At 39.1% G+C, this 24,520-nt stretch overlaps 1 protein-coding gene across 5 annotated transcripts in view; it reads right to left on the bottom strand.

Moving 5' to 3' along the window:
* MLLT10 (MLLT10 histone lysine methyltransferase DOT1L cofactor) overlaps positions 1–24,520 on the bottom strand; it is a 134,644-nt gene that overhangs the window by 106,527 nt on the left and 3,597 nt on the right. For all 5 annotated transcript variants that reach the window (XM_075746341.1, XM_075746344.1, XM_075746343.1 and 2 more), the window contains 2 exons: positions 23,094–23,173; positions 4,526–4,580 (listed from right to left, as the gene is read on the bottom strand). In XM_075746341.1, coding sequence (XP_075602456.1) covers positions 4,526–4,580; positions 23,094–23,173 — 135 coding nt within the window. The remainder of the gene's footprint in view (positions 1–4,525; positions 4,581–23,093; positions 23,174–24,520) is intronic.

Here is a 24,520-nt window from a genome sequence, read left to right as displayed (position 1 = left end):
ACAAACATGTGCAACCAGACCTTAGCTGCTTCTGTTCAGGGTCAGTTCAGGTCTCTGACAATGAAAAGCACAGGAGGGACCACTGAAGCAGACTAGGACATATTCCACTCAAATCCATACAGAATTATCTCTTTGGGCTCGGTACAGGTTCTGATTACAGTGACAGCAGCCACCATCACCAAGCCAAGAACAAGGCATCTGTGTACTCTCCAGTGTACCAAAAAGGTTAAGAGCAACAAAATGCCATTTCCGCTTGGCGCTTCACATGAACTCTTTAGTCCTTCCAGATCCAGACACACTAGCAACTTGGTGCAGAACCATCTGGATTAGTTTCCAATGCTAAGTGGAATGTTTCCACAACACTGTCTAGAAACCACATGGCTAGTACAGTCATTACTATCTAAGATAACTGAACTTCCCATATCCCACTCCACCTCCAATAACCCGAATAGCCAAGAATTAACTATGGCTGTAAAAACAGTTAATGCCTCAAAAATGTAAATTATCCATGTCTTCTGTTTTCAGAGCAAAGGTGGAAAACAGGAAAACAGTACACACAATTTTAAGAACATTCTTCAGGCAAAAGCCTTGCTAAAATCAATACTTCTGTTTAAATTTCAGGATCTGTCCTAGTTTTGAGCTAGTGTGACTATTCAGGCTAGTGAAAACGTTCTCTAATTAATGAGAAAAATTTGTACCAAAAAATGGTGACCCATAATTACATTAGTAATCTATGTTAGGGAACATTAAACCATGCTGCAATCACTTTGCATTCTACAGATTCCATGGCATCATGTACAGTAGATTCATGTACAGTACATGATTGTACAGTACAATTGCTTCTCTAAAATTTCACATTCAGGTCTGGTATGGATTATGTATCATTTGGAAGCTATATGGAGAAGGGGAAAGGGAATGGTCACTTAGTTTTGTGTACAAGTCAGCCTGGGCTCCTTCATCCCAAAAAGGAGACAAAAGAAGAGTATGACAGAAGTCTATAAAGCCAGAAGAGGTACTGAAAAGGTGAACATAGAATAACCGCTCTTTGTCACTTCCTATCACTTAGCAAGTGTCCAGTGGCATCAAATAAAACCATGAGGTAACATGTTCAAAACAAACCAGCATAGATTTTGACACATTGTACAGATCAACTGCAAAATGCCTTGCCACACAACACAGAAGTGTATACATTGACAGTGTGATGGACTCTTGTTCCATTAAACACAAAAATGCCATCATTGGTTCAAGAAGTCCCAAAGTATAAATATTTGTAGGCTGGGAAAGTATTCTGTGAAAGCATACAAGAACTTTCCCAAGAATCCATTCAGTTCATACTGATAAAGAGAGCAGACCAAATGCTGTATGGCCTCCATGATATGCTCCTCTCCTCTTACTATCTCAGGCTGGTACTTTCAAGTTCTGTGTAAGATCCATGACAGTACTGCTCGAAGAATGCTTTATTTATGGTATCACTGAAAACTGTACCTCCACATTTGCCATAGATGATACTGGAGAACCCAACATTTCCCCTCAGCAACTGCACTGATAACCACGATTAAGGTACAGTAGATGTCTCCAACCAAAAATATAAAACCTAAAAAGCAAATCTAAAGAAATGCTGATCTTCAGAAAGTCAGATAAGCAACACACAACCACACCATATGCCACCATTGTCTAGTCAATCAGTAATACTTAAAAAACAACAGAAGTTTAATTCCCAGACTACTTTTGTTATATTTATCATATAGTCCCCCAGAGTTCTTAAAGGCAAGATAACACCATTATGTAAGAGCTATAACATTAGGCTGCTTTTGGTTACAGTTGTGCAACAGACTTAAGACAGCTAATGTGCAGGCTGCTGCTAAAAGAATAGGCCCGGCCATTCCCCTCTATCAGGGTTAACATGGTCAGCTGGGTCAGGGAACTGATTTCATTTAGCTGATAAGGAACCCGGGGCAGGGGGAGGTGGGGTGGTAAAAAAGTTTTAAATGCTCATACCATCACCACGAAGGAGGAGGTTACATATAGCAAGGACCCTCCCTGCAGTAACAGCGTCTTACTGCAGGTTAAGAAAATTGTAGAACCCTATAGTAAAAGCTCAATAGAACAAAAACCATTAAGATTCCTGACATAAAAGAAAATACAGTATCTTCAACACTCAAACAAAACGCATTTCCTCACATTATTGAAAAGCAAATGTCCAGAAGACTGTTACAAAAAAAAAAAAAAAATTTTTTTTTTTAAAATCCACAAGAGCAGCAGACCCTGTATGACCTAAGTTATCTGTGCATATCCAAAACAAAAACTGCACTGGTTTTCTGGCTACAAAATGAAATTACTTGTTGCCAGAAGGCAGAAAGAAGCATAACTTTATATCACTGACATAAAATCAGTAATTTCTTCACTTGTTCTGAAAAGCTAAGACTATTTAATTATTTCTATACTTACAGAAAGACTTCGTAATTACCAATTTCTAAAGCTGGATCCTTACAAGGTTTTATCAGAAATGTTTGTTTCAAAGTTACTTCAGGAATACCTGCCTCTTTTTATCATTTCCCTTGGCAACAAATGGTGCCAAATGGTACAACATTAAAAAAATTCCAAGTATTAACCTACTATAAATATAGTTTTAAACTGGCAAGCCCATTACATGACTTTCAAAAATATTTCCTTAAGTATGAAACTCTTCTAGTATAATCCCTTGTAAGGCAACTCTTTGAAAAGAAAGCTTCAGGTTAAGAGTGTACATTTCTGAAATGCAGCATCAGTTGGAGTTCATATTTTCCAAGGTTTACATCCTTCTGTAAATCTGTTATTTAAAGGACATTCGGTCCATAAGGTAGAATTTACTGTATTCAACACAATGGACAAGATCTATTACTGAGTCAGGGATGTTTCCAGAGGTGAAGTACAAATTCTTACGAAGACTTCTTTGCTGTGAAATTTTCACTATGAAGCTTTCACTGATGACAATAGTCATGAAAATTATAGTAGGGACAATAGTGTTCATACAGTGTAACACCGGTGCTATTTAAACTTACATAACTTCAATCTTATATAGTAATTCACTCTCAGATAAGAATTGATAATTACAACTAATACAGCTATAAGAGAAATAACTAATAGGATGCTGAGATCTTTGATGAACACTGTCAAAATACGTTCTCAAGACTTTATGCAAAGAAAAAGTTTCAAAATTACCATAGAGAATAGCAAGGCATTTCCAAACACTACTTTAAGTATAAAACCAGAAAACACTTCAGCTACTTCATACTCCACAAATTTTACTGTATATTTTAAGAGGTTTGAGGCTTTCTTATTGCTTAGTTCCTAAAAAAACAAGTGTCCAGCTGCCATTTCTGAAGACACGAATTCAATACTGCCACGTATCAACCTGAGAGGAAGAATAGTTTTAGGGCTAAAGTACTGGGCTGGCACTTAAGATGGTACCTTCACTGACACACAGCCTCAATATAATCTCCCAACATCACAAATGACGCTAAGTCCACTAACATGTTTGAGATAAGCAGACACTAGAATGGTGAACGCTAGAGCATGTACTGTACTTTGCAGTCAAAGTGTAGACAAGGGAAAGGATAAATCAGCCTGAACACAAGCAGGCTCTGTGTTCCTACAACTCCACTGCAACAGAAATAGCAAAGCTGCATCAACACTAAGCTAAGATATAAATTAGTTAGAATATTACATGTGCAGCATAAAACATCCAGAATACAATTTACACAGACTGTCCAAATGAAACCCAGAATCCTGATGACACTTTCTCCTCTCAGAAGAAAAGGGGCTCAGTATCAAAATGACCAGGCTATTTACAGATAGATGATGGACAGGAATTTAGAAGTATCTAGTAAAGAGAGAAGGAGGAATTCCAGAAGTGATTGAAAAGTTAATTGAAATTTTTCACTCATATCATGCAGCTATTAGTGTAAACACAATCACAACAAAGTCTTTAGTGGAGATTTCCTCTAGCAGTTCTACTCAGCAGGAGCAGAACTGATGATAACCTAAATGATGAATTAGAAAGATGCAAGGGACAGGTAATCATTACTGCAACTTTTCAGCTCTAACTTCTTTGTTACAGAATCTATTGGTAAATCAGGCATGAAAGAGCTATCCTTTCAAAATGCACTGGTGCATTCAGTCTGGGCTACAAACATAAAAATTCCACTTTCCTCCATGAATGGTGCACTTTCAACAGCTTTCTATAAACAAATTCCAGCTAAATACACATAAAATTTATCCTTTTTACCCACTGAAATCTTATGTTAAAATGCAGTTTCTCCTTCACTGTAACGTTTTTCTAAAAATAAAACTAAGAATAATGATTTATGTTCTCAAACTAAATTCAACCTAAATTGGACAAATAAAGATTACTGTAAAATAGTTCTCTCTTTCCAAACCAGCCAGTGTTTTCATTTATGTTTAGGATAACCACAATTTTTTTTTCACACACTTATTTCCCTCATACAAAATAACAGAGTTCACAAAAAGTAAGAATAAAACTTACCCCCATTATCTGTTCTCTTTAAAGCACCATCTTTATGAGGGCATAATTCACATCTCTAGGAAAAGAAAAAGCAAAAATAAAATTAAAAAATGGAATGACTATAGGAACATTGAAAAAGAAACCACACACATCAAAACTGTTAGCTGATATTAAGGAAGCAACCATTCTTTAAAAGTGAATGGGTGTGTTTTCCCTTAACCTTTAATATTCATGTTAGTTTGTCACAAACAAAGCTTTCTCCCCCAGATCTTGAAACTATGATATAAATTAAAGCTACTTGCAATTCTACCTCCAAGCTTTTATTCCTGGATTACACACCCTGAAATTCTGGAGACAAGCCTCCAAAAACTATAGCATGGCATAAACTTGCTTGATAAGAAACCTAGGCACAGTCCAAAGACTCCCTGCTGTATTTCCTTCTCCTAGGATCTCTGTGTTCACCAAGGTGGTCAATCACAAAGACGTGCCACGGATATAATCAGCACAGGTGCACTTACTACAGCTGACTTCACAGTCCTCTGCTGACTCTCACTTACTCTGAGAGACAAAAACCGATCTTGCTTTCTCTCTCAGAAAAGGGATGTCAGAAGTTGATTCATCCTTGAAATTCTCCAAGATTACATGTCTGGAAACATCCAGTTTGACATCATATTCTTCCAACACACACCACGATCACAGCAGTACAATCTTTCTTTTATTGCTCCCTCTATCAAGTTCCTAATGTCAAGTTTATCTCTAAGTGTCTTAGAGCAGGGTGAACCAATTCCAAATCATTTCAGAGATGACAGAAATGAAACAGGTTTGACGCACATTCCATTTCAACTGCTCCAAATGACATGCAAAGGAACACCACTACAGAAGGTTCTATACCTAGGAATTACCTTATTAAAACCTTTACGAACTCCCAAATTAGGGACAACACAAAGCACACCAATCTAACAAGCTTTTCAAGAAACCCAAGAACAGTCTGATCATCAGACACAAACTTAGCACCACATCCTTCAAATGGAGAGGGACATCTGGCATCAGCACAGATGTTCTCTGCGTTCCATGAACAGTACTATGCTCCGTTACCAGCTAACTTGCAAGTCAGCAGATAAAGGAGCCTATGATGCTAGAAATGCCTCAGAAACAGATTGTCCAAACTTATTTGAAGAATGAGAAATTCAATTCCTGAAATTCATATGGCTGAAATATATCTTGAGGACTATCTATTCCTCTTAAACTGTAAGAAAATTTATATTAGCAGCAAAAAGGCTTTCACAAAGGTAGAATAGAAAAGTTCTTAAATTATTTTTGCTCAATACGTTGGTATAGACAGCTACATACAGGAAAAAGAATCTTTAGGATTGCTGCTTTTTGTCTTTTGCTTCACTCATTACTCCCTTACATTCACTCACTAAAATGATCAGCAATTTACTGAAACGCAGTATTAAGCCTATCATGAAATTTAGAGATAAAAATGGTTGAAAACTCATGAACCATTCTATAAGCTGCCTGCAGACTGGGAGCACTACACCATTTTTTTTAAAGTCAAGATTATAAGGACTTCCTTGCAACTGAAATTAACCAATCATTTAATTTTAAACAAAATCCTACCTATGCAGTATGTATGTGAGCTGTATCTTAACACTCCAGCTTTCCAAATATTAAATGTTGGGTGCTGAGAGACACTCAGTAGCAGTAGGTTCATTTCAGTGAGTTCCCCATACACTAGATCAGATTCTTAAAGCAAGAAGACTGGTACGTATTGGTGGTGACAACACAATAAAGTTTGTTCCCACCCCAAAGCTGTGAGCTGGCAGCTTAAGGCCAGTGATGTATCTACCGCTGAGACAAGGGAAGCTGTTAACATCGTCTACCTTGCCCCACCTCTGCAAACCTGTGGAAGTTTGACATACATTTTCACTAGTGGCAAAACCAGTTTTGGAGGTTCTCTTCTTCCCTCCACCTCTCCCTTACTAATCACTCCCTCCACCACTCCCTCAGCTGCTGACCCAACTATCTGTAGTGTTGCACCTTAAACCAGATCAGTGAAATGGAATGAAATTAACTTTTTCTTTTTAACATTCTTAATTCAGGTCATATCACTGATACAATTTAAGCATAATCCCACAATCAGTCACATCAGCGAAACTGAAGGCAGGGAACCATAGGACTGGGGCATTAATAATTAAAGAATTAGCAAACTTCTTGAGCAAACTTTACCACAAAATAAAAAAAAATATTATCACAAAACATTGAGTAGGAAGGAACTAAACCACTCCTTTATGCAGAAGAGCTAAGAGTGCTCCATTCAGTCTCTTCAGAGCTCAGTTTCAACTAATTTCTTTTTTTGTCTCATATCTCTAATAGGACTCAGGTCCACTAGGTCTTTCCTCATTACTCCCCTACAGCCTGGCTGCAACTAGTCAGAGAAGATACAAGACAGCAAACTGAAATGCAGTTGGGAGTTTTGACAGCAGAAGATGACTTGAGTGCAGTGAGTTCTGCAGAGCATCCTCTTGCTGGCAGGGAGCAGTCTGCCTGCACTTGGGTCTCATGGAGCTGGACAACTGTGCAGAGATGCTTGCACTCTGATCACAGAGCACTTCTGGTGCTGGGAACTCTGGCTACAATCTGCAATAAAGTAGCACTCTAGTAAGCTAACACACCACATAGTGACCCTTTCCACTTCCTCCTCTAGGTTATGAAGCTAACTCCTTCCCAGCCTCCACACTCAGATTCTGTCACCCATTTCGGCTCTCCCAAGTTTCACTGTGCACCACACAGTAACACCAGTAGCTTTGCCAGGTGGGAACAGTATGCCTCATCCCTTGAGATAAGTCACTAGTAGAGAAGTTTTCCTTTTTATTTTTTTTTTAAACTTACACTTTATTACTAGTTCTAAAATCTTACAACAATATAGCATTTCCAAAAGAAATTATAATTTCAGCTGAGAAACTGCAGTGACTGAAGAAAACCTTAGGTACTTTCAAAATGTTTAAATGGATGTTGTTACAAAGGATTCCACAGGAGAAAGGAAAGGAGATAGTTGGGTATGTATATACCTCAGAAGTCCAGTTATTTAAAATTTCTTATTTGAATGTTTTTGTCCACACAGTGTCTCCTTCTTCCAGATTACTTATGGATGGAGCTTGGAGTTTAAGTGAACAGCAACAACTGAATCTCTCTACTAAATGCCATGTCACAAACAACTTGTATGATGGAATAAAGCTTTGATCTCTGCAACACATTATAAAGAATAATGATCTCTAATATTTTAGCACACAGACCATGCCAGGGTTCTTATCCAGTTGTGCGTTTTAAGTCTTAGAGCTGGCAAAGGATTTCTGACACAGATTTATTGTCTAAGCATTCAAAAACACTGTGGGGAACTACTAAACAGACAGGGGCAGGGAGGGAGGGGTAGCAGGGGGTGGGCACGACACCCACAAGATATTACATGCTCCTATGACTGATCAACAGTTCAGATAAACATCATCAGGTCAGACAGTGCACATGTGAATACCAAAGAGGCTGACCCAAGAGAATAACCACATCCGTTGGTGGGCATTAGTCCTATAGCAGAGAGGGGCACCAGTGCATGTGGTGCTGGAGGTACAGCTTGAGTCAGACGTGAAGAGGAGTGAAAAAGACACAAATACTGGCTGAAGGAAGAGTGAAGTTGTAGCAGGTGACATTGCCCCTTCCCTTGCTGTCCATATGGAGTGTAACATGGACATCTCATTTTTGCAGGTCTTTGGTGGAACAGAGCAGAATTCAGGTGAACTCTCAGCAGGAATTGCTTTGGACTATGAGGTCTCCTGTAGAGGACTAAGTGAAACCAATCTCAAAAGTTCCGGAACAGTCTGACAGTGTAACTATCACAATTCACTTCTGAGCTACATAAACAGCAAGGTAATTAAGTGAAAGACAACTGATCCTGTAACGTTAGCATCCAGGCAAATTGAGACTGCCTGGGTCTGATGAAAAACCTACTGCCTCCTGAAGGGTACAGTCTTTAAAAAGTCACCCAGCAGAGAGACCTAAAGTGGTCAAAAGCATGGCGAGCCCATGCAGAAGGGGAAAGGAGCAGATTTTTTTCTGTCATTATTAAAAAAGTGGAAATAACCAAAAAGAGATAAAGAACAGTAAAATAAAAAAAGAATGGGGATGTCCACTAAAGATACTCAGCAGAAAAAGGTTCAAGACTGGAAGACCAGAATAAGAGAAGTAAAGAAGGAGCTAAATAAACCCATCTTCCTATACTGAATTAATTAAAGTCCAATTAGGCTCCACTGCATTATGGCACAAAGTTTTCTCCCCTTATTTTAGGTAAATATACCTTTACATTTTAACCAGGACTAACAGCTTCCTTAACCAATATAACATAACATTAGCAAACCTAATTACTGGAGTCTTTTTTGTTAACCTAACTCTATCGATTTTTCAATTGCAAATGGAGGAAAGGCATAGAGAAGCTGATTTAATCCAAGAGACTAACTTATTCATGTTGAAGTGAAGATAAAGAACAAGAGACACATAGTAGATAGGGAAGATAGACAGACACAAGACTATACAAGTAGGAGAGAAGAAAAAAAGAATAATAGGAATATAGCATTGTTCTTCCCTCAGGGTTCTATAAATTTGGAGCAAGTTTCATAAAGCATCATCTGCAGACATCCATTATATGCTGTGTCTTGTTACAAGAAAACAAAGGTCAAAGAATTCTTGTGCAAGTAATGTACTGAATTCTGGTCCAAGGTAGGCCAATGGAACCATTCACCTGAATAATGACTGTAAACCAAGTAAAGTCCTGCAGGACTGAATTCCCAGCATTGCAATGAGGCAATAAACTGTGTCTCTCTATATGACCTGTTAACCTAAATAACACAAGAAGATCTACAGCAGATTAAATAGACCACAGTTCCTAAAGTTAGCTGAGAAATTAGGCTGCAGTTACAGCTTACTTCAGACTCACTTTAAGCTAACATAATTACACACTGCTGCCAAAAGAAGATCACTGGCCAACCCCTGCTATGCCTCCCTTGCTCTGGGATGAGCATTCATTTAACCATATGGAAATCCTAATCAGCAACTAAAAATAAAGTACCTTTTTTCCAGCCATATCACTTCTTTGAGCCACCCTTCCATAAGGCCATATGAACTACAATGCCAGATAAAAAACGTAACAGGAACACAGGGAGTATGGCAAGGATACAATCACCCTGTTCAGGAGGTGGCATCATCTGTGCTAGCTGTAAGTCAGTATGGAATTACAACCAAGGGTCTTAAAAAAACCCCAAGAAAACCAAAAAACCACGACCCCACACGCAAACAAAACATCACCACATCTCACACACACCTCCCCAAAAAAAGAAAACAAATCAAACAAAATAAAAAAAACAACCATACACCATGCCTGAAACAGACTAATTTAATTTTGGTAGTAATATAGACATATTTCTTGGGCCCAGACACAGACATATTTATTAGGCCCCTTTTGTTTTGGTATTTCCCTCACATTCATATATTCCAGGTTTTTTAACAGGCATCAGCCATATATACAGAAACTGTTTAGTTTACAAGCTTATTTTCCCTCCCAAGCTGTACTATACCCAGCATGACACCCATGTTTCCACAACAGTTTGGGTTTTTATCCAAAGTACATTTTGATCACAAAATTACTGTTTCATATTACTTGACAACAGCAAACAAACAGTATTTAACTGAAAGGAACAACTTTTGGGGACTGCAATACATGATCTTTAAAGTCACAAATAACAAAATAGCAAGTTACACAAAATCAGCATCACAGTTCTTGAAACCTGACGCTCAATCTCTTTCAATCCTTTCATCAACAGGAGTTAAAACTTGACATACAAAACATTTTATTCTGCTGCTCCTGTTAATCAGTAATCAAACAGCAGGGTGGTTAAATCCATTTGGTTTTGTTGCAAGTTTTAGTTCACATTTTAGTGAAAACAAACCCTGCACACATTCCATCAAATTTTTATGGCTTTCTTAAAATTAACCTAGGAGAAGAGAGTCAGTTGCCAAGCAGAAATAATTTTATTTCTTTTCTTCTGAATTTGCTTCCAAATACGTCTATTTACAGCATGCTATGCTACTGGGTATTTCTGTATATATCAAAATGCACTAACTCAACACACTCCCCCAAAGCACATGGACAGATTTACAAAGATAAGCAAAGCAGCTGATCAGAAGGTTAGTCTCTAACCGACGGCTTTCCAACTGGCAGCGCCTGATGCTCTCGGCAACCTTGTCTCCCATTCATCAGTAGTGGCAGAAGTCTGCAGCACAACTCACTGCATCCAGGTATTCGTCTCCCAAGTTCTGTGGTACAGCTGCACCCATCTTCACCAATATTCTATCCTATTTTATCTCTCCCTTGGGTGTTAGCAGAAGGAAACATACAAAAGTCACCTCTATTACTCTTTATCATATCTAAGATGATCTTTCCCAATACTTTGATTGGCTTTGAATACACTAGATAGTCTTATATACTACTACTTCAGATAATACAAAGTATCTTAATACACTTAAATATAGTATATTATATATACTTAAATATAGGTAGCTATTGAGGTTAATGTAAAACAATTTAACACTGGCAGGCACATACCTGTCAAAAATGTTAAAAATTATGGGGAAAAAAAAAGCTATCTAGAAAACAGCTCTGGATACAAAGTTGATAACACATCATGTCTAGAGTTTCAGTTATGCCAATGCTGTATATACAACACCCTACTAATATATACCTAGTTGAAGCTCTTTATTCACTTTTGTGATGAAAAATTACCTTCTAAGCTCAAAATGGGTTTGCTATTTATTTTCCTTCTCCCTCAAAGGGTGTGAAATTAGTATTCTATCTTCTCCAGAGGAAAGAGTCTCACATTTTCTCATCTTCCTGTTATACTTTTCTTTCTACGTCCCTCTTTCACCTAGTGTTTTGGCCCAATTCTTTGATAGGGAAAAAAAAAAAAGTGTAAAAAAATAACACACATACATTAGAATGAAAACAAGAAAAAAATCTGTTTTCTTTCTAACAAGCCTGGAAAAATTTGGGGTCATTTTAGTGATTAGTTTGTGTTAGATTCAGGCAAATATGGTACTGAACAACCAATGTAAACATAGCTCCCTCTACAAAGAGATACCATTGTCTAAAGACACTTACATAAAAGTGTAATAATTACACTACAGACAACTAGACGATACTTAACAGAAAAAGTCACTCTAATTCAGCTAATCAGAGGGTTTCTACAGAAGAACAAACGCCTACAAAGAAACAGTTTTTGCAACCATCAGACAAGCAGAAGAAGAAAAACCCACAAATATTTGCAGAGTGGTACAAACCAGTATACTGGAAATTTGTAACTTGGCATAAATTCTATCAATAGATGAGAATTCAGATGCAGTTAGTACAAACACAGACCCAGCAACAGGATGCGTACCAGACTGACCATGTCTACGTCTGCTGGCAGTACCCTACCCCAGCCCTCAGAACCCAGAGACATATCATTTTTCCATTCACCCCTTCAAACTATCTTCTATGAAGTAAACCTGATACTGCCAACATACACAGACTAACCAGAGAAGATCATCTGCACAGCCCGTGAGGCCTCCAGAAAGTCCAGTAAAATTCACAAGCATTCCCAGATGCTGTTGAAATTACTGAACCGCTACTTACACCAAACTTTGGCTATCCATATCAAAACCTTTCATTCTGAGATTTTACTAATATTTTCTTTGATGTTTTTTCCTTAAAACCAATTAGGTACTCTGAAAATTCCCATTAATTTCTGATATTTTACACCTGTGCTTTATAATATTTGCCAGAGTCAAAACTTCATTTTTCACTTGTTCAGTACAGCAAAAAGGATGAATTGCATAACCCCTTTTCCAAAAGCTTCTATAGGAATACATGGCCCAACTAATGAAGAAACTACTATCTACAAAAGGAAAGCCACATTTTGTTATTTATCAGTTTCTAAACTGCAGCTGGACAGCAATATACCTTATCAATAGTCTCAACCTGGAATATTTTAAGACTTTACTTATAAACCTACAAAATACTCACCTTCAATATTTTGATCTAAATGGCTCTACAAATGATAGCTTGCAACCATGCAAGTATTTGAAGCAGAAGTCAGCATATAGCTGACTATACATTTTTTCAACCAATGTATCTGAAAAGAAGCAAACTAAAGTTCCAATGTTTCCAACCTATGATTCACACCAGACTCCAGTATATATAAGCCACAATGAAGAACCAACAGGAATCAAAAGATCTTCTGCCACATTCAAGAATCCCCAACTGGCTGACACCACTAATAGAGCAAATGAACGCATACTGTCAGTACTTCCTCTTCAAAAGTGCTATGTTCTGCAACTTGACAACTTAAGAAATTAAGTCATCTCCATCTTCAAATAATCACTTCTTGATGCTGACAAATTTGCCAAAGCTCTGTCCCATCTCTATTCAGTCATCTGTCCCAGGAGAAGAGGAGAACTTTTTTTAAAGCACATAGTTGACAGGTAAAAGAAAAACAGACTGACTACCTGAAGCATTTTGGGGTTTATACCTGGATAAATTAAAGAGATTCGACCTAGTTCTTTTTATCAATGCATCAAATAAAAATATATGCAGATCCAGTTAGCTCTGTCAAAAACATCTACTACAGATAATAAATTTACAGACTATGACAAGAAGATTAGAGGCACTCAACATGCAAATCAGCATTCTTCCAAGACCATCCAGTCAGTACGTACTACAGGTGACATTTAGTCATACTTTTACTCAATACATGTAAGGTAACTGGAAGAGAGATAACATAGAGTGCAATGTAATATAGCGATGACAGCATACATCAAGGCTCTACAGGGAGATGTGGACAGGCTGGATCGATGGGCCAAGGCCAACTGTATGATGTTCAACAAGGCTCAGTGCCGGGTCCCGCACTTGGGTCACAACAACTCCATGCAACACTACAGGCTTGGGGAACAGTGGCTGGAAAGCTGCCTGGAGGAAAAGGACCTGGGAATGCTGGTTAACAGCCAGCTGAACATGAGCCAGCCGTGTGCCCAGGTGGCCAAGACGACAAACAGCATCCAAGCTTGTATCGGGAATAGCGTGGCCAACAGGACTAAGGGAAGGATTGTCACCCCGTACCAGGCACTGGTGAGGCCGCACCTCAAGTACTGTGTTCAGTTTTGGGCTCCTCACTACAAGAAAGACATTGAGGTGCTGGAGCACATCCAAAGGACAATGAAGCTGTTGAAGGGTCTAGAGCACAACTCTTACGAGGAACAGCTGAGGGAACTGGGGTTGTTTAGTCTGGAGAAAAGGAGACTGAGGGGAGACCTTATCGCTCTCTGCAACTACCTTACAGGAGGGCACAGCAAGGTGGGCGTCGGTCTCTTCTCCCAAGTCACAAGCAACAGGACAAGAGGAAATGGCCTCAAGTTGCACCAGGGAAGGTTTAGATTGTATATTAGGAAAAAATTTCTTCACCGAAAGGGTTGTCAATCACTGGAACAGGCTGCCCAGGGAAGTGGTTGAGTCACCAACCCTGGAGATATTTAAAAGACACATACATGTGGTGATGAGGGACATGTTTTAGTGGTGGACTTGGCAGTGTTAGCAGTTGGACTTGATGATCTTAAAGGTCTTTTCCAACCTAAACGATTCTATGATCAGGATAATCCAACTTCAGAAGTCCAAAGCCATATATCTCTCACGACATATTTAAGACTAGTAAGTCCTGCTAGATGTTGCAGGAATCAAATTATAAACATACACAAAATTTAGGATTCACATATTGATCTTTAATGGAAAGCATCAGAAGCCTATGAAAAATATCTGGCATATTTGCCTGGATTTCCAAATCCAACACCCAAGCTTTTTCCAACGCCCAAGTTTTTGTTATCAGGCTGAAAGTATGCTACTGACCCAATTCAATCTAACTGAAAAAAACACAGTATGCAATGGTTCACTTCAGTGTCCTCCTGCAACATACCATAGCCGTACCCTAAAAATTCCTAGGTATAAAATGCTAGCATGCATTTTAAGTAAGGCTCCTTGCAGTTGAGGAGCTCCTTGCTTACTTTATAGACTTCTTCTGCCAGTGACTTAACAGTATAGCAACGACACAAACAGTCACAAAACATTTCTGCATAAGAATTAAGCAATTCCTGTAATGGAAAATGTTTTGTTCTAGTCTCGCTTCTTTCAGTAAATTTGCCACAGAATCTTCAGAGCATTTACTAAAGTACCTGCTATACCTATGTTAAGAAAAGTCTGACTAAGTAGTACTTGAGTGATGGAACACTGTGTTTTAAAGTCCAAATACTCTAAGTATCCATATCTAGCATAATGTAATTATAAGGAGGTGACTGGTGACGGCCAACATGGTTTCACTACACGCAAACCGTGCCTGATAAATTTGGCGGCCTTCTACAACAGCGTTACAGCATTGGTGGATAAGGGAAGAGCAACTGATGTCATCTACCCAGACCTGTGCAAAGCATTTGACACTGTCCCGCATGACACCATTGTCTCTAAATTGGAGGACACAGATCTGACAGATGGATCACTCGGTGGATAAGGAATTGGATGGATGGTCACACTCAAAGAGTTGCGGTCAACAGCTCAACATCCAAGTGGAGACCAGCAACAAGTGGCATTCCTCAGGGGTTGGTACTGGGACCAGAGCTGTTTAACATCTTAGATGGCAACATGAACAGCGGGATTGAGTGCACCCTCAGCAAGTTTGCCAACAACACCAAGCTGTGTGGTGCAGTTGACATGCTGAGGGAAGGGATGTTATCCAGAGGGACCTTAGCAGGCTGGAGAGGTGGGTCCGTGTGAACCTCATGAAGTTCAACAAGGCCAAGTGCAAGGTCCTGCACATGGGTCGGTGCAATCCCAAGCACAAATACAGGCTGGACAGAGAATGGATTGAGAGCAGCCCTGAAGATAAGGACTTGGAGGTCTTGGTGGATGAGAAAATCAACATGAGCCAGCAATCTGCATTCCAGAAAGCCAACCATATCCCGGGCTGCATCAAAAGAAGCGTGACCAGCAGGTTGAGGGAGGTGATTCTGCCCCTCTACTCCACTCTCATGAGACCCCAGCTGGAATAGTGCATCCAGCTCTGGGGTCCCCAGTACAAGAAAGATATGGACCTGTTGGAGCTAGTCCAGAGGAGTGCAACGAAGATGATCAGAGGGCTGGAGCACCTCTCCTATGAAGACAGGCTGAGAGAGTTGGGCTTGTTCAGCCTGGAGAAGAAAAGGCTCTGGGGAGACCTTATAGCAGCCTTCCAGTACAAGAGAGCTGGAGAGGGATCATTTACAACTACAGGAGCAACAAAACACCGAGTTAAGAGTCAGTGTTTTCTACAGACTACGATTTTATTTTACATATTAGGGCAGAAGGGACTGTTTACCAGGGCGTGGAGTGACAGGATAAGGGGTAATGGATTTAAACTGAAGGAGAGTAGATTTAGATTAGATATTAGGAAGAAATTCTTCACAATGAGGATGGCGAGGCCCTGGAACAGGTTCCCTTTGGGCAAACTGGTCTAGCGGAGGGTGTCCCTGCCCGTGATAGGGGGGTTAGAACTAGATGATCTTGAAGGTCCCATCTAGCCAAAACCATTCCATGATTATATGATAAGTTACTGCACAAATAAGGTGTAAATTTAGGTAAACTGCAGCTAATCAAAACTGGAAAAAAAAAATTAGCAGACCTTTTCTGCTGTAATGAAGTACTTCAAATAAGTTTATGAACTCAGCTGTGTATTTAGAAACAAAGTAGCAAGTACACATACAAGCAGGAAAAAATGCTGCACAAAAAAAAGCATGAAGGCAGCACAATCAGAAATAGCATTAATATCCCCACTTCGACATGCACAGCACACAATACAGCACGTAAGGTTCAGTTCACCAGTTGGCGTGGAAAATACACAGAAAATATACTGTACTTCTGCAGCACCTTCTGTCATTTGTACTCCTAACCTTGATGACCAGACACTATGCAACTGTCATCTTTTGAGTCACAGTGCAATAAGGTTATGGGTCTCTAATCACTACATATACAAAAAAAAAAATCTGAACAGGAAAAAATATTATCTCCTACTCATGAAATGCAAAGCAAACAACACTCACCCATCTATGTAATGGACAAAACACACACATCAATCATTTCAGAATAAAAGAAGTTTCACCTTCACCACAATTAGAACAACATAAATTCCCCACAATCATTCCGTTCTTCTCTTTCTAGCTCTGTTCAGTCCATGTTTTGCCCGTTACCTCTCCCAATTACCATCTTTATCTTGAATTCCTCATGCCTCACATTAAGTATCAAAAAGGACTGTGGTGGGTTGACCCTGGCTGGAGGCCAGGTGCCCACCAAAGCCACTCCATCACTCCCCCCCTCAGCTGGACAGGGGAGAGAAAATATAATGAAAGGCTCACGGGTTGAGATAAGGACAGGGAGAAATCACTCAACAATTACCATCATGGGCAAAACAGACTCGACTTAGAAAAATTAATCTAATTTATTACCAAACAAATCAGAACAGGACAACGAGAAACTAAAAACTAAATCTTAAAACACCTTCCCATCACCCCTCCCTTCTTCCTGGGCTCAACTTCACACCCAATTTTCTCTGCCTACTCCCAAGCAGTAGCACAGGGGAACGTGGGTTGCAGTCAGTTCATCACACATTGTCTCTGCCACTCCTTCCTCCTCAGGGGGAGGACTCCTCACACTCTGCCCCTGATCCGGCGTGGGGTCCCTCCCACGGGAGACAGTCCTCCATCACCTTCTCCAATGCGAGTCCTTCCCACGGGCTATAGTTCTTCATGAACTGCTCCAGCGTGGGTCCCTTCCACGGGGTGCAGACCTTCAGGACCAGACTGCTCCAGCGTGGGTCCCCCACAGGGTCACAAGTCCTGCCAGCAAACCTGCTCCAGCCTGGGCTCCTCTCTCCGTGGGGCCACAGGTCCTGCCAGCAGCCTGCTCCAACACGGGCTTCCCACAGGGTCACAGATTCCTTTGGGTGCATCCACCTGCTCTGGCGCGGGGTCCTCCACAGGCTGCAGGTGGAATCTCTGCTCCACCATCATCCTTCCTCCATGGGCTGCAGGGGGACAGCCTGCCTCACCGTGGTCTTCTCCACAGGCTGCAGGGAAATCTCTGCTCCGGTGCCTGGAGCACCTCCTCTCCTCCATCTTCACTGACCTGGTGTCTGCAGAGTTGTTCCTCTCACATCTTCTCACTCCTCTCTCTGGCTGCAATTGCTGTTGCACAGCAGTTTTTTTTCCCCCCCTTCTTAACTATGACATCTTAGAGGCACTACCACCGTCACTGATGGGCTTGGCCTTGGCCAACAGCAGGTCCGTCTTGGAGCCGGCTGGCATTTGCTCTGTTGGACATAGGGGAATCTGCCATCTTCTCACAGAAGCCACCCCTGTAGCCCTCCTGCTACCAAAACCTTGCCATTCAAGCCCAATACAACATGCTGTGCCTAAGTATCTTCAGGCAGACTTTTTATTCCAGTTATCCAGCTATAAGTAAACATTCACTGCCTTCTAGACTGCTTAGCCATTCATAAAAGACAAGACGGGGTTGTTTGGTGGGTTTTTTCCTTGGAGGGAGGGGGGAGGGCAGGAAGATATCATTAATAAGTAGCAGTTTCTCATATTTATATAGAAAAAAATCTACAAGCAATTTGTATTTTACAGTCACTTTTCCTTCTCTTATTTAGAAGTTACTATTCTACTGTTGTGTAGAAGCCACACAAATATCAAAAGCACTGAAGTTATTTTTTCTGTTTATGCTCAAAACTAAAGCAATTTTTCTACTACTTGTTATAGTATTCTTAAAAGTAGCTGTAGTAATAGTCTTATATAAAATGTCCTTTAAGGAAAATTATGGAAACACGTTAAAAAAGAACATTTATTTCAAAATTTCTTTAAGAATTATTTCAAGAGATACTTTCAAAGAGAATGCATACTATATAAATCCTGATTTGATGGTATTTCAAATTGAAGAAAAAAGAAAACAGCAAGTTTTCTTCTCCTAAAATTAAGTTTCCTTCACCTCTATTGTGACTGTATTTATTGATGCGCATTCTAGTTTACAGATACAGGTGTAATAACCACACCAAAACAGATTCTAAGCCCAGGCACAGAGATACCGTTCCCCTGGAGGCAGCCTGTTGAGCCAGAGCTGTCAGAGCTCTGATCACAAACCTATCTGCATATTGAAAGCCTACACTCCTATTTCCTCCTTCCTTGCCTCCTCCTGTTCAGGTAAAAGCCAAGTAATACTACACCTATGGTTATTTTACACTACATAAACACTAGGGGTGGGGCATTAAACTATGGATACATCATACAACTCTTACAAGCAGCTCTACAGTGACAAACTTGTAGATGCACATGATGAAAGATTTTTTTAAAAAGGGAACTTGGAGAGAGAACTACAACCGTTGTTATATTAAAGATTAAAAAAAAAAAAAAAAGAATTCTCAAGCATTCAGACTGTGGCTCATCTGTGCAGCAGATGCAGGAACAGCTCAGGTCTGGCAGGATTACTAGCAGGAAACCATCACTATGAGAGCACACTGTACCTGAACCAGCTTTGGAGGTAAACAGTATAGCTGCATTACTACAGCTCTGAATCTTTAAGTACTGTATGATCTAAACTGACTCTGCAATGACAGCCTGTGTGTCTCCACACCAAGTTCCAAGAAACACATGCACAAGTGCAGAGACTCCAGTCATGCTAGATTCAGCTGAGACCCAATGAATATCATCGCAAATCTTACGTGGCTAGCTCCAAAGGGAGTCACAGCCCCCTCAACACACTCCCCAGGACTAAAATCCAGGTGGCTTATTAGAGCAGCTGTAGGGTCCCGCAAATGTGCCAACTCAGTTCTGGGCTAGTACTGCCTTCAACTTCATAAGCCACCCCATTAAAAAAAAAAAAAAAAGGCTTCAGTACACATAGCAGTTGTTCCGGAAGACAAACATCACAAATAACGAATGCCCCTCCTTCCTCCTCCTTTCTCTCAGCTTTTATTACTGAACAGACATCACATGGTATGGAATATCCCTTTGGTCAGTTGGGGTCAGCTGTCCTGGCTGTGTCCCCTCCCAAGACCTTGCCCATCCCCAACCTACTGGTGAGAGGGGATGTTGGAGAGGCGGACGTGGTGCTGTGCCAGCACTGTTCAGGAGTAGCCAAAACCCTGGTGTGTTACCAACACCTTGCTCGCCACCAATGCACAGCACAGTGCTGTGAGGGCTGCTATGGGGAAATTTAATTCCATCTCAGCCAGACTCAATACAATACTATAATTAAATCATTCTTAAAATAAGATCATCAAGAAAGATGTTTGGCACATAGGATGATGGGGGAAAAAAAGTCTTTTTGAACAACAGTTGTGCTACAATTCCTAAACTTAGCTTCTCTAGTCTCTCTTTGGATACCAGTACTACCAACCCCTGGACAACATATATGCACTATCCAATTTCCCAAGCCAGGATCCAAAGTCCCTTACATACTACTCCATATATATATATATGGAACCCAATATTACTTTTTCCTACATCAACATGTATCTGCCCTGCTTTTTGATTCAGAAGGCATATGTGAAGACATCAAAAGGGCCCGCTATGCAGAGTAATAACAGCTGCTGCTGACACAGACAAAGCCGGGAGCATTTGCCACCCATCTTGAAAAGATTCACATTCCAAGCTCACCATAGGTCAGCTAAGATAAATTAGCTGTTTTAGGGAAAACTAAGACTTTTCAAGCAATAGTCAAAAACTTACACAGTAACTGTAAAAAGTGCATAGGGGGATTACAACCTTCTATTTATTATGTACTACATATGCATGATTATAAGGTAAGTCAAATAATTACCAAACACCTCAATATATCCATTATCCAAATACTTCAGATTTACAAAAATCACAGTCTCTCTCACACGCAAAAATATGACCACACTAGAGCCAAGGCTCAGTATGACTTGTCAGGTATGGAACTGTGCTTTCCAACTAGTAGTTGACCATTCAAAACCCAGGACACTGGCTACCACCTCACTATCAAAAACACAGAAGTCAACCAGCCAGAAGGCTTGTGTGGCTGAAGGAAAAAAAAAAAAATAATCAGCCACTTTCACTGACAAGCGGTACGTACTAGTTTAGCAGCAGCACGCAAAAGTAAGGGAACACAGCAGACATCAGTGTGTAACAGCTGGAAGTATATGGGAAACCAATTGCTCTAACCTGCTGTTAAGCAAAGTTCTCTGGTGACCCACCTACTTGAGTTTAGTCTGTGTCTTTCAGTTGTTAAAGCAAGACTAACTTTAATGCAAGCAATTAACTCTGGTCTCTTATCAGAATAGATTTATTTGCTCAGTAACTGCAGCTTAAAAAACAAACAAAAAAAACCCCTCCAACACCCCAAAAAAACACAACACAGCATCAGCAGGGAAAAACATGCTTTGAGGGCAAGACTCAGGGTTTTTTTAAAGATTAAAAATAAGTAAGTAGAAGCATGTTCAATGTAATATGGTTAATGTAATTTCAGTTTTGTTTCTAGACAAAAAGGTCAATAGAAAAACTAAGCTTCAGTCTCCTACAGTGATGATAAGGAGGTTTGCTTTTCCAAGTAAGTGTATTACAACTTGAGTCTGATAAACGGGCTACAATAAAGTTCCAGTTTTCACACTGAAGTCAGAACTTCAGTTTAGTTTTTGAATGTTAAGGGCTTCTCCAAGAAACCTGAGACAGCCACCATGTTTCTAACTCACTAACATACAAGTAGTTGTTAAAACTTCAACTGTTATCAATCTGTTCTACCTCATGGGCAGTTAGTTTCACTTCAGAACCATTTAAACCTATGCTGTATTATTTAAAAAAAAAATCTTTCCCGTTTATGAGATCATTAATCAACTTGCTGAACTGTACCATAAACAGATCCCATTAGATGGAAACAAGAATAGAATACACCGGGCACAGAACTTAGTTAAGTTCATCACTATTCCTTCTTAACTTCAAACAGCAAAGAAAAGCTGTATAATGTCTATCAAAGCTATTCTCTTTGGTAAACTCAAGAAATTATTGGAACACAGTGAGACACTGTTTATTTTAGAACTCAGTACAGTTCTCCTTCATTCCTTGTGTTGGGATTATATATCCTAAATCCTGACGAGAATTCCCTATAAAGCACCAGAATAATCCTCCTTCTAGCCACCATGTCTTTCCCCCCTCCATATTTTTGCTGTCAATCTGCATATATCAAACTCAGCAACATTAAAAAATGCTGCTTTTAAAACTTTACATTGCTGATGGTCTTCCCAAGAAAAGAAAGAAACAGCCTTTCTTTAGAAAGGGAGGCAGTTTTGATTTTCTGTTGACAAATATTTGGAGAGCACATAGAAATCAATACATTCATGCACCCACCAACAGGTCTTCTTTGGAAGGAGTAACAACATCTGGGTTACTAGGGCATTATGGAAACATAGGCAGCAAGTTGAGAAAAAGAAGGGGAACAAGATTCTTCAGTCCTGTGCCAAAAATTCACACAACACTAAGTCATCCTACCATTTCTATAGTACTTTATATTAGAAAAGGAAACAGGTACAGCAAACAGCTCATGTAAACACTCTGCCAGTCACTGAAAATTTGGTCTCAGGCTCTTAATTTGTCTTTAGATATGAAAGAAATAGTTTACACACTTCCCTAAGAAGCTGCACCACCCTCTCTCCCAACTTGTATATGAAAAATGTTTTCAGAGGCAAAGGACCAGCTTAGTCTTTCTAAATATTCTCAGTTTATCTTTTGCTGGAAGACAAACTAAAAAGTGTCAAGTAGTGAGAAGTGTGATTGTCTTTTTCTAGAAATGCCTGATATCACACAGCTTGATCTAATAACATAAAACTCTAACAAAAAAAAAAACCCTCATATAATCAAGAAAAAAAGTGTTGGGTTTTTTTGTTGTTGTTCAGAAGGATTATCCGAATCCTCAATATTTACCATAAAAAATTAAAAAGAGAAAGAAAATGTTTCTTCAATTAGAAGTATCACATTCCAAGTAAGCATTAGATTCCAAAATTAAGAACACTACTTATTGGTTAATTGTTCCTAGACTGAAGCTTTCAACTGGCAATCTAAGTTGCTGTAAAAGAAAATTGGACACTGATTCTATTTCCTCCCCATACCTAACTATGTGAGTATTAAACTGACAAAACTACACAAAACTCACACCACAGATAAGAAGAAAATAATCTTTGAAATGGTCAGGGGAAAAAAAAGAAAAACCACTTAAAAACCCCACACACACTCCCCACAGAAATTGTCAAAATACTTAGAGACAGTTACATATTTCCACTTAAAAAAAAAAAAAAAAAGTCTTTCTGAATAGCATCTAGATGAATTATGACAAAAAGCTAAGCTATCTTCTATTACTACTGGGATACCGGGGTAAATATTATCCACACAAGCATTATAACTAGCATTACTTAATAAACAAAGCACATACCACTCTGGCTGCTCTTTCCTGAGATTCACACTTCCTGCAAAACCAAGGTCCAGTGGGTACTTGAACAATTCCATAGCAAGCTGTTTTGAACAAGACAAAATATTTCAGCAAACATAAGCAGCACTACAGTACTACTAATATGAATGTTATAAAAAAAGCTTGGTATCAGTTGATCTTGCATCATTTTAGTAAGTCAAATTGACATCTACACATTGCACATGAAATCCTACCACAATGGTACTAGAAATGAAGTGCAATAACCTTCCACTTAAAAAAATTATGCAAAAGTCATTAAATAAATTTGTATAAAAATTTTTAAAAAATACTGATTAGCTTGAAAAGCAATATAACCATTCTACAGTAGCAATGTTTCATATATGACCTGTTTAAGTATTTATTTACCAGAAAAAAAAACACTTCACAATAACAAACCCCCAGAATTTATAGTAAAGTCTCTTTTAAGAGAAAACTAAAAGCAACTAAGAAATCCAAGTTTATCATAAGACATTCATACACTTAGTTACAGTCAAGTTCTCTTGTTCTTTATGAGTAAAATAATTGGTCTTAAGTAGGAAATCCATAATAAACTGAACAAAGATACAAAAGTTTGCTTTTTCTCCCGCCCCAAAGATTCATATGGAGCTGTAAATACAAACTAAACCGAGCATCAGGGCTAGGATCAGTTGCAACTATAGCCAGGCTACTACATAAATCCTTAGGAAAGAGATTTTGAGGCGCAGAATTCTCTGCAAGACTGTCATACATATTTTTATACTATATTAAAAAAAAAAATCCACAGAAGAAGGGTTTAGTAATTTGGCAATATCATTCATGTTTGAAATGCACAGATCAAGAAACTTTAAGAACTGCTGAGGGAATGAAAATACAAAAACACAAGTGCTGTGAGTATAGTCTAATGTTTGTGTGGCTTTAATAACTAATAACAAACAATCAAAAAGCCAAACATTTTCCTCAAAAAGATAATCCTGAATCTGACATCGTATTTTTAATCTCTCAATTCCCAATAATCATATGTTACTTAAATAAGAAAATCTGGTTTAAGTGTGTAACTAGAAATATATATATGATAAATTAATAGTTAAGAGGAAAGCTGAGATTCTATTAGTATCTTCTAGTATATATACAAAAATAGTCTAGAAGCTAGCCTGAAGAAGAAGAAGAAAAAAAAAAAAAAAACAAACCACAAACGGGAACACAACAGTAGTATAAAAAACACATGGCTAATACACCTTTCCTTCTATGAAGGAAAGTCAATGAAATCATTTCCCATTATATACATACATATAGTCACATTAAGACCAGTTGTCAAATTTTCAAATACATTACCCAAGTACTGACAGATCAAATTATCTTGATAAGCCCCTTCTACTGTACAATAAAGTTTTTTAACATGGGAAAAAACATCT

The sequence above is a fragment of the Balearica regulorum genome, chromosome 2 (genome assembly GCF_011004875.1).
Source record: "Balearica regulorum gibbericeps isolate bBalReg1 chromosome 2, bBalReg1.pri, whole genome shotgun sequence".
Taxonomy (NCBI): Eukaryota; Metazoa; Chordata; class Aves; order Gruiformes; family Gruidae; genus Balearica; species Balearica regulorum.
Note: the sequence above shows the minus strand (reverse complement) of the source record. Positions and strands in the feature narration are given on the sequence as shown.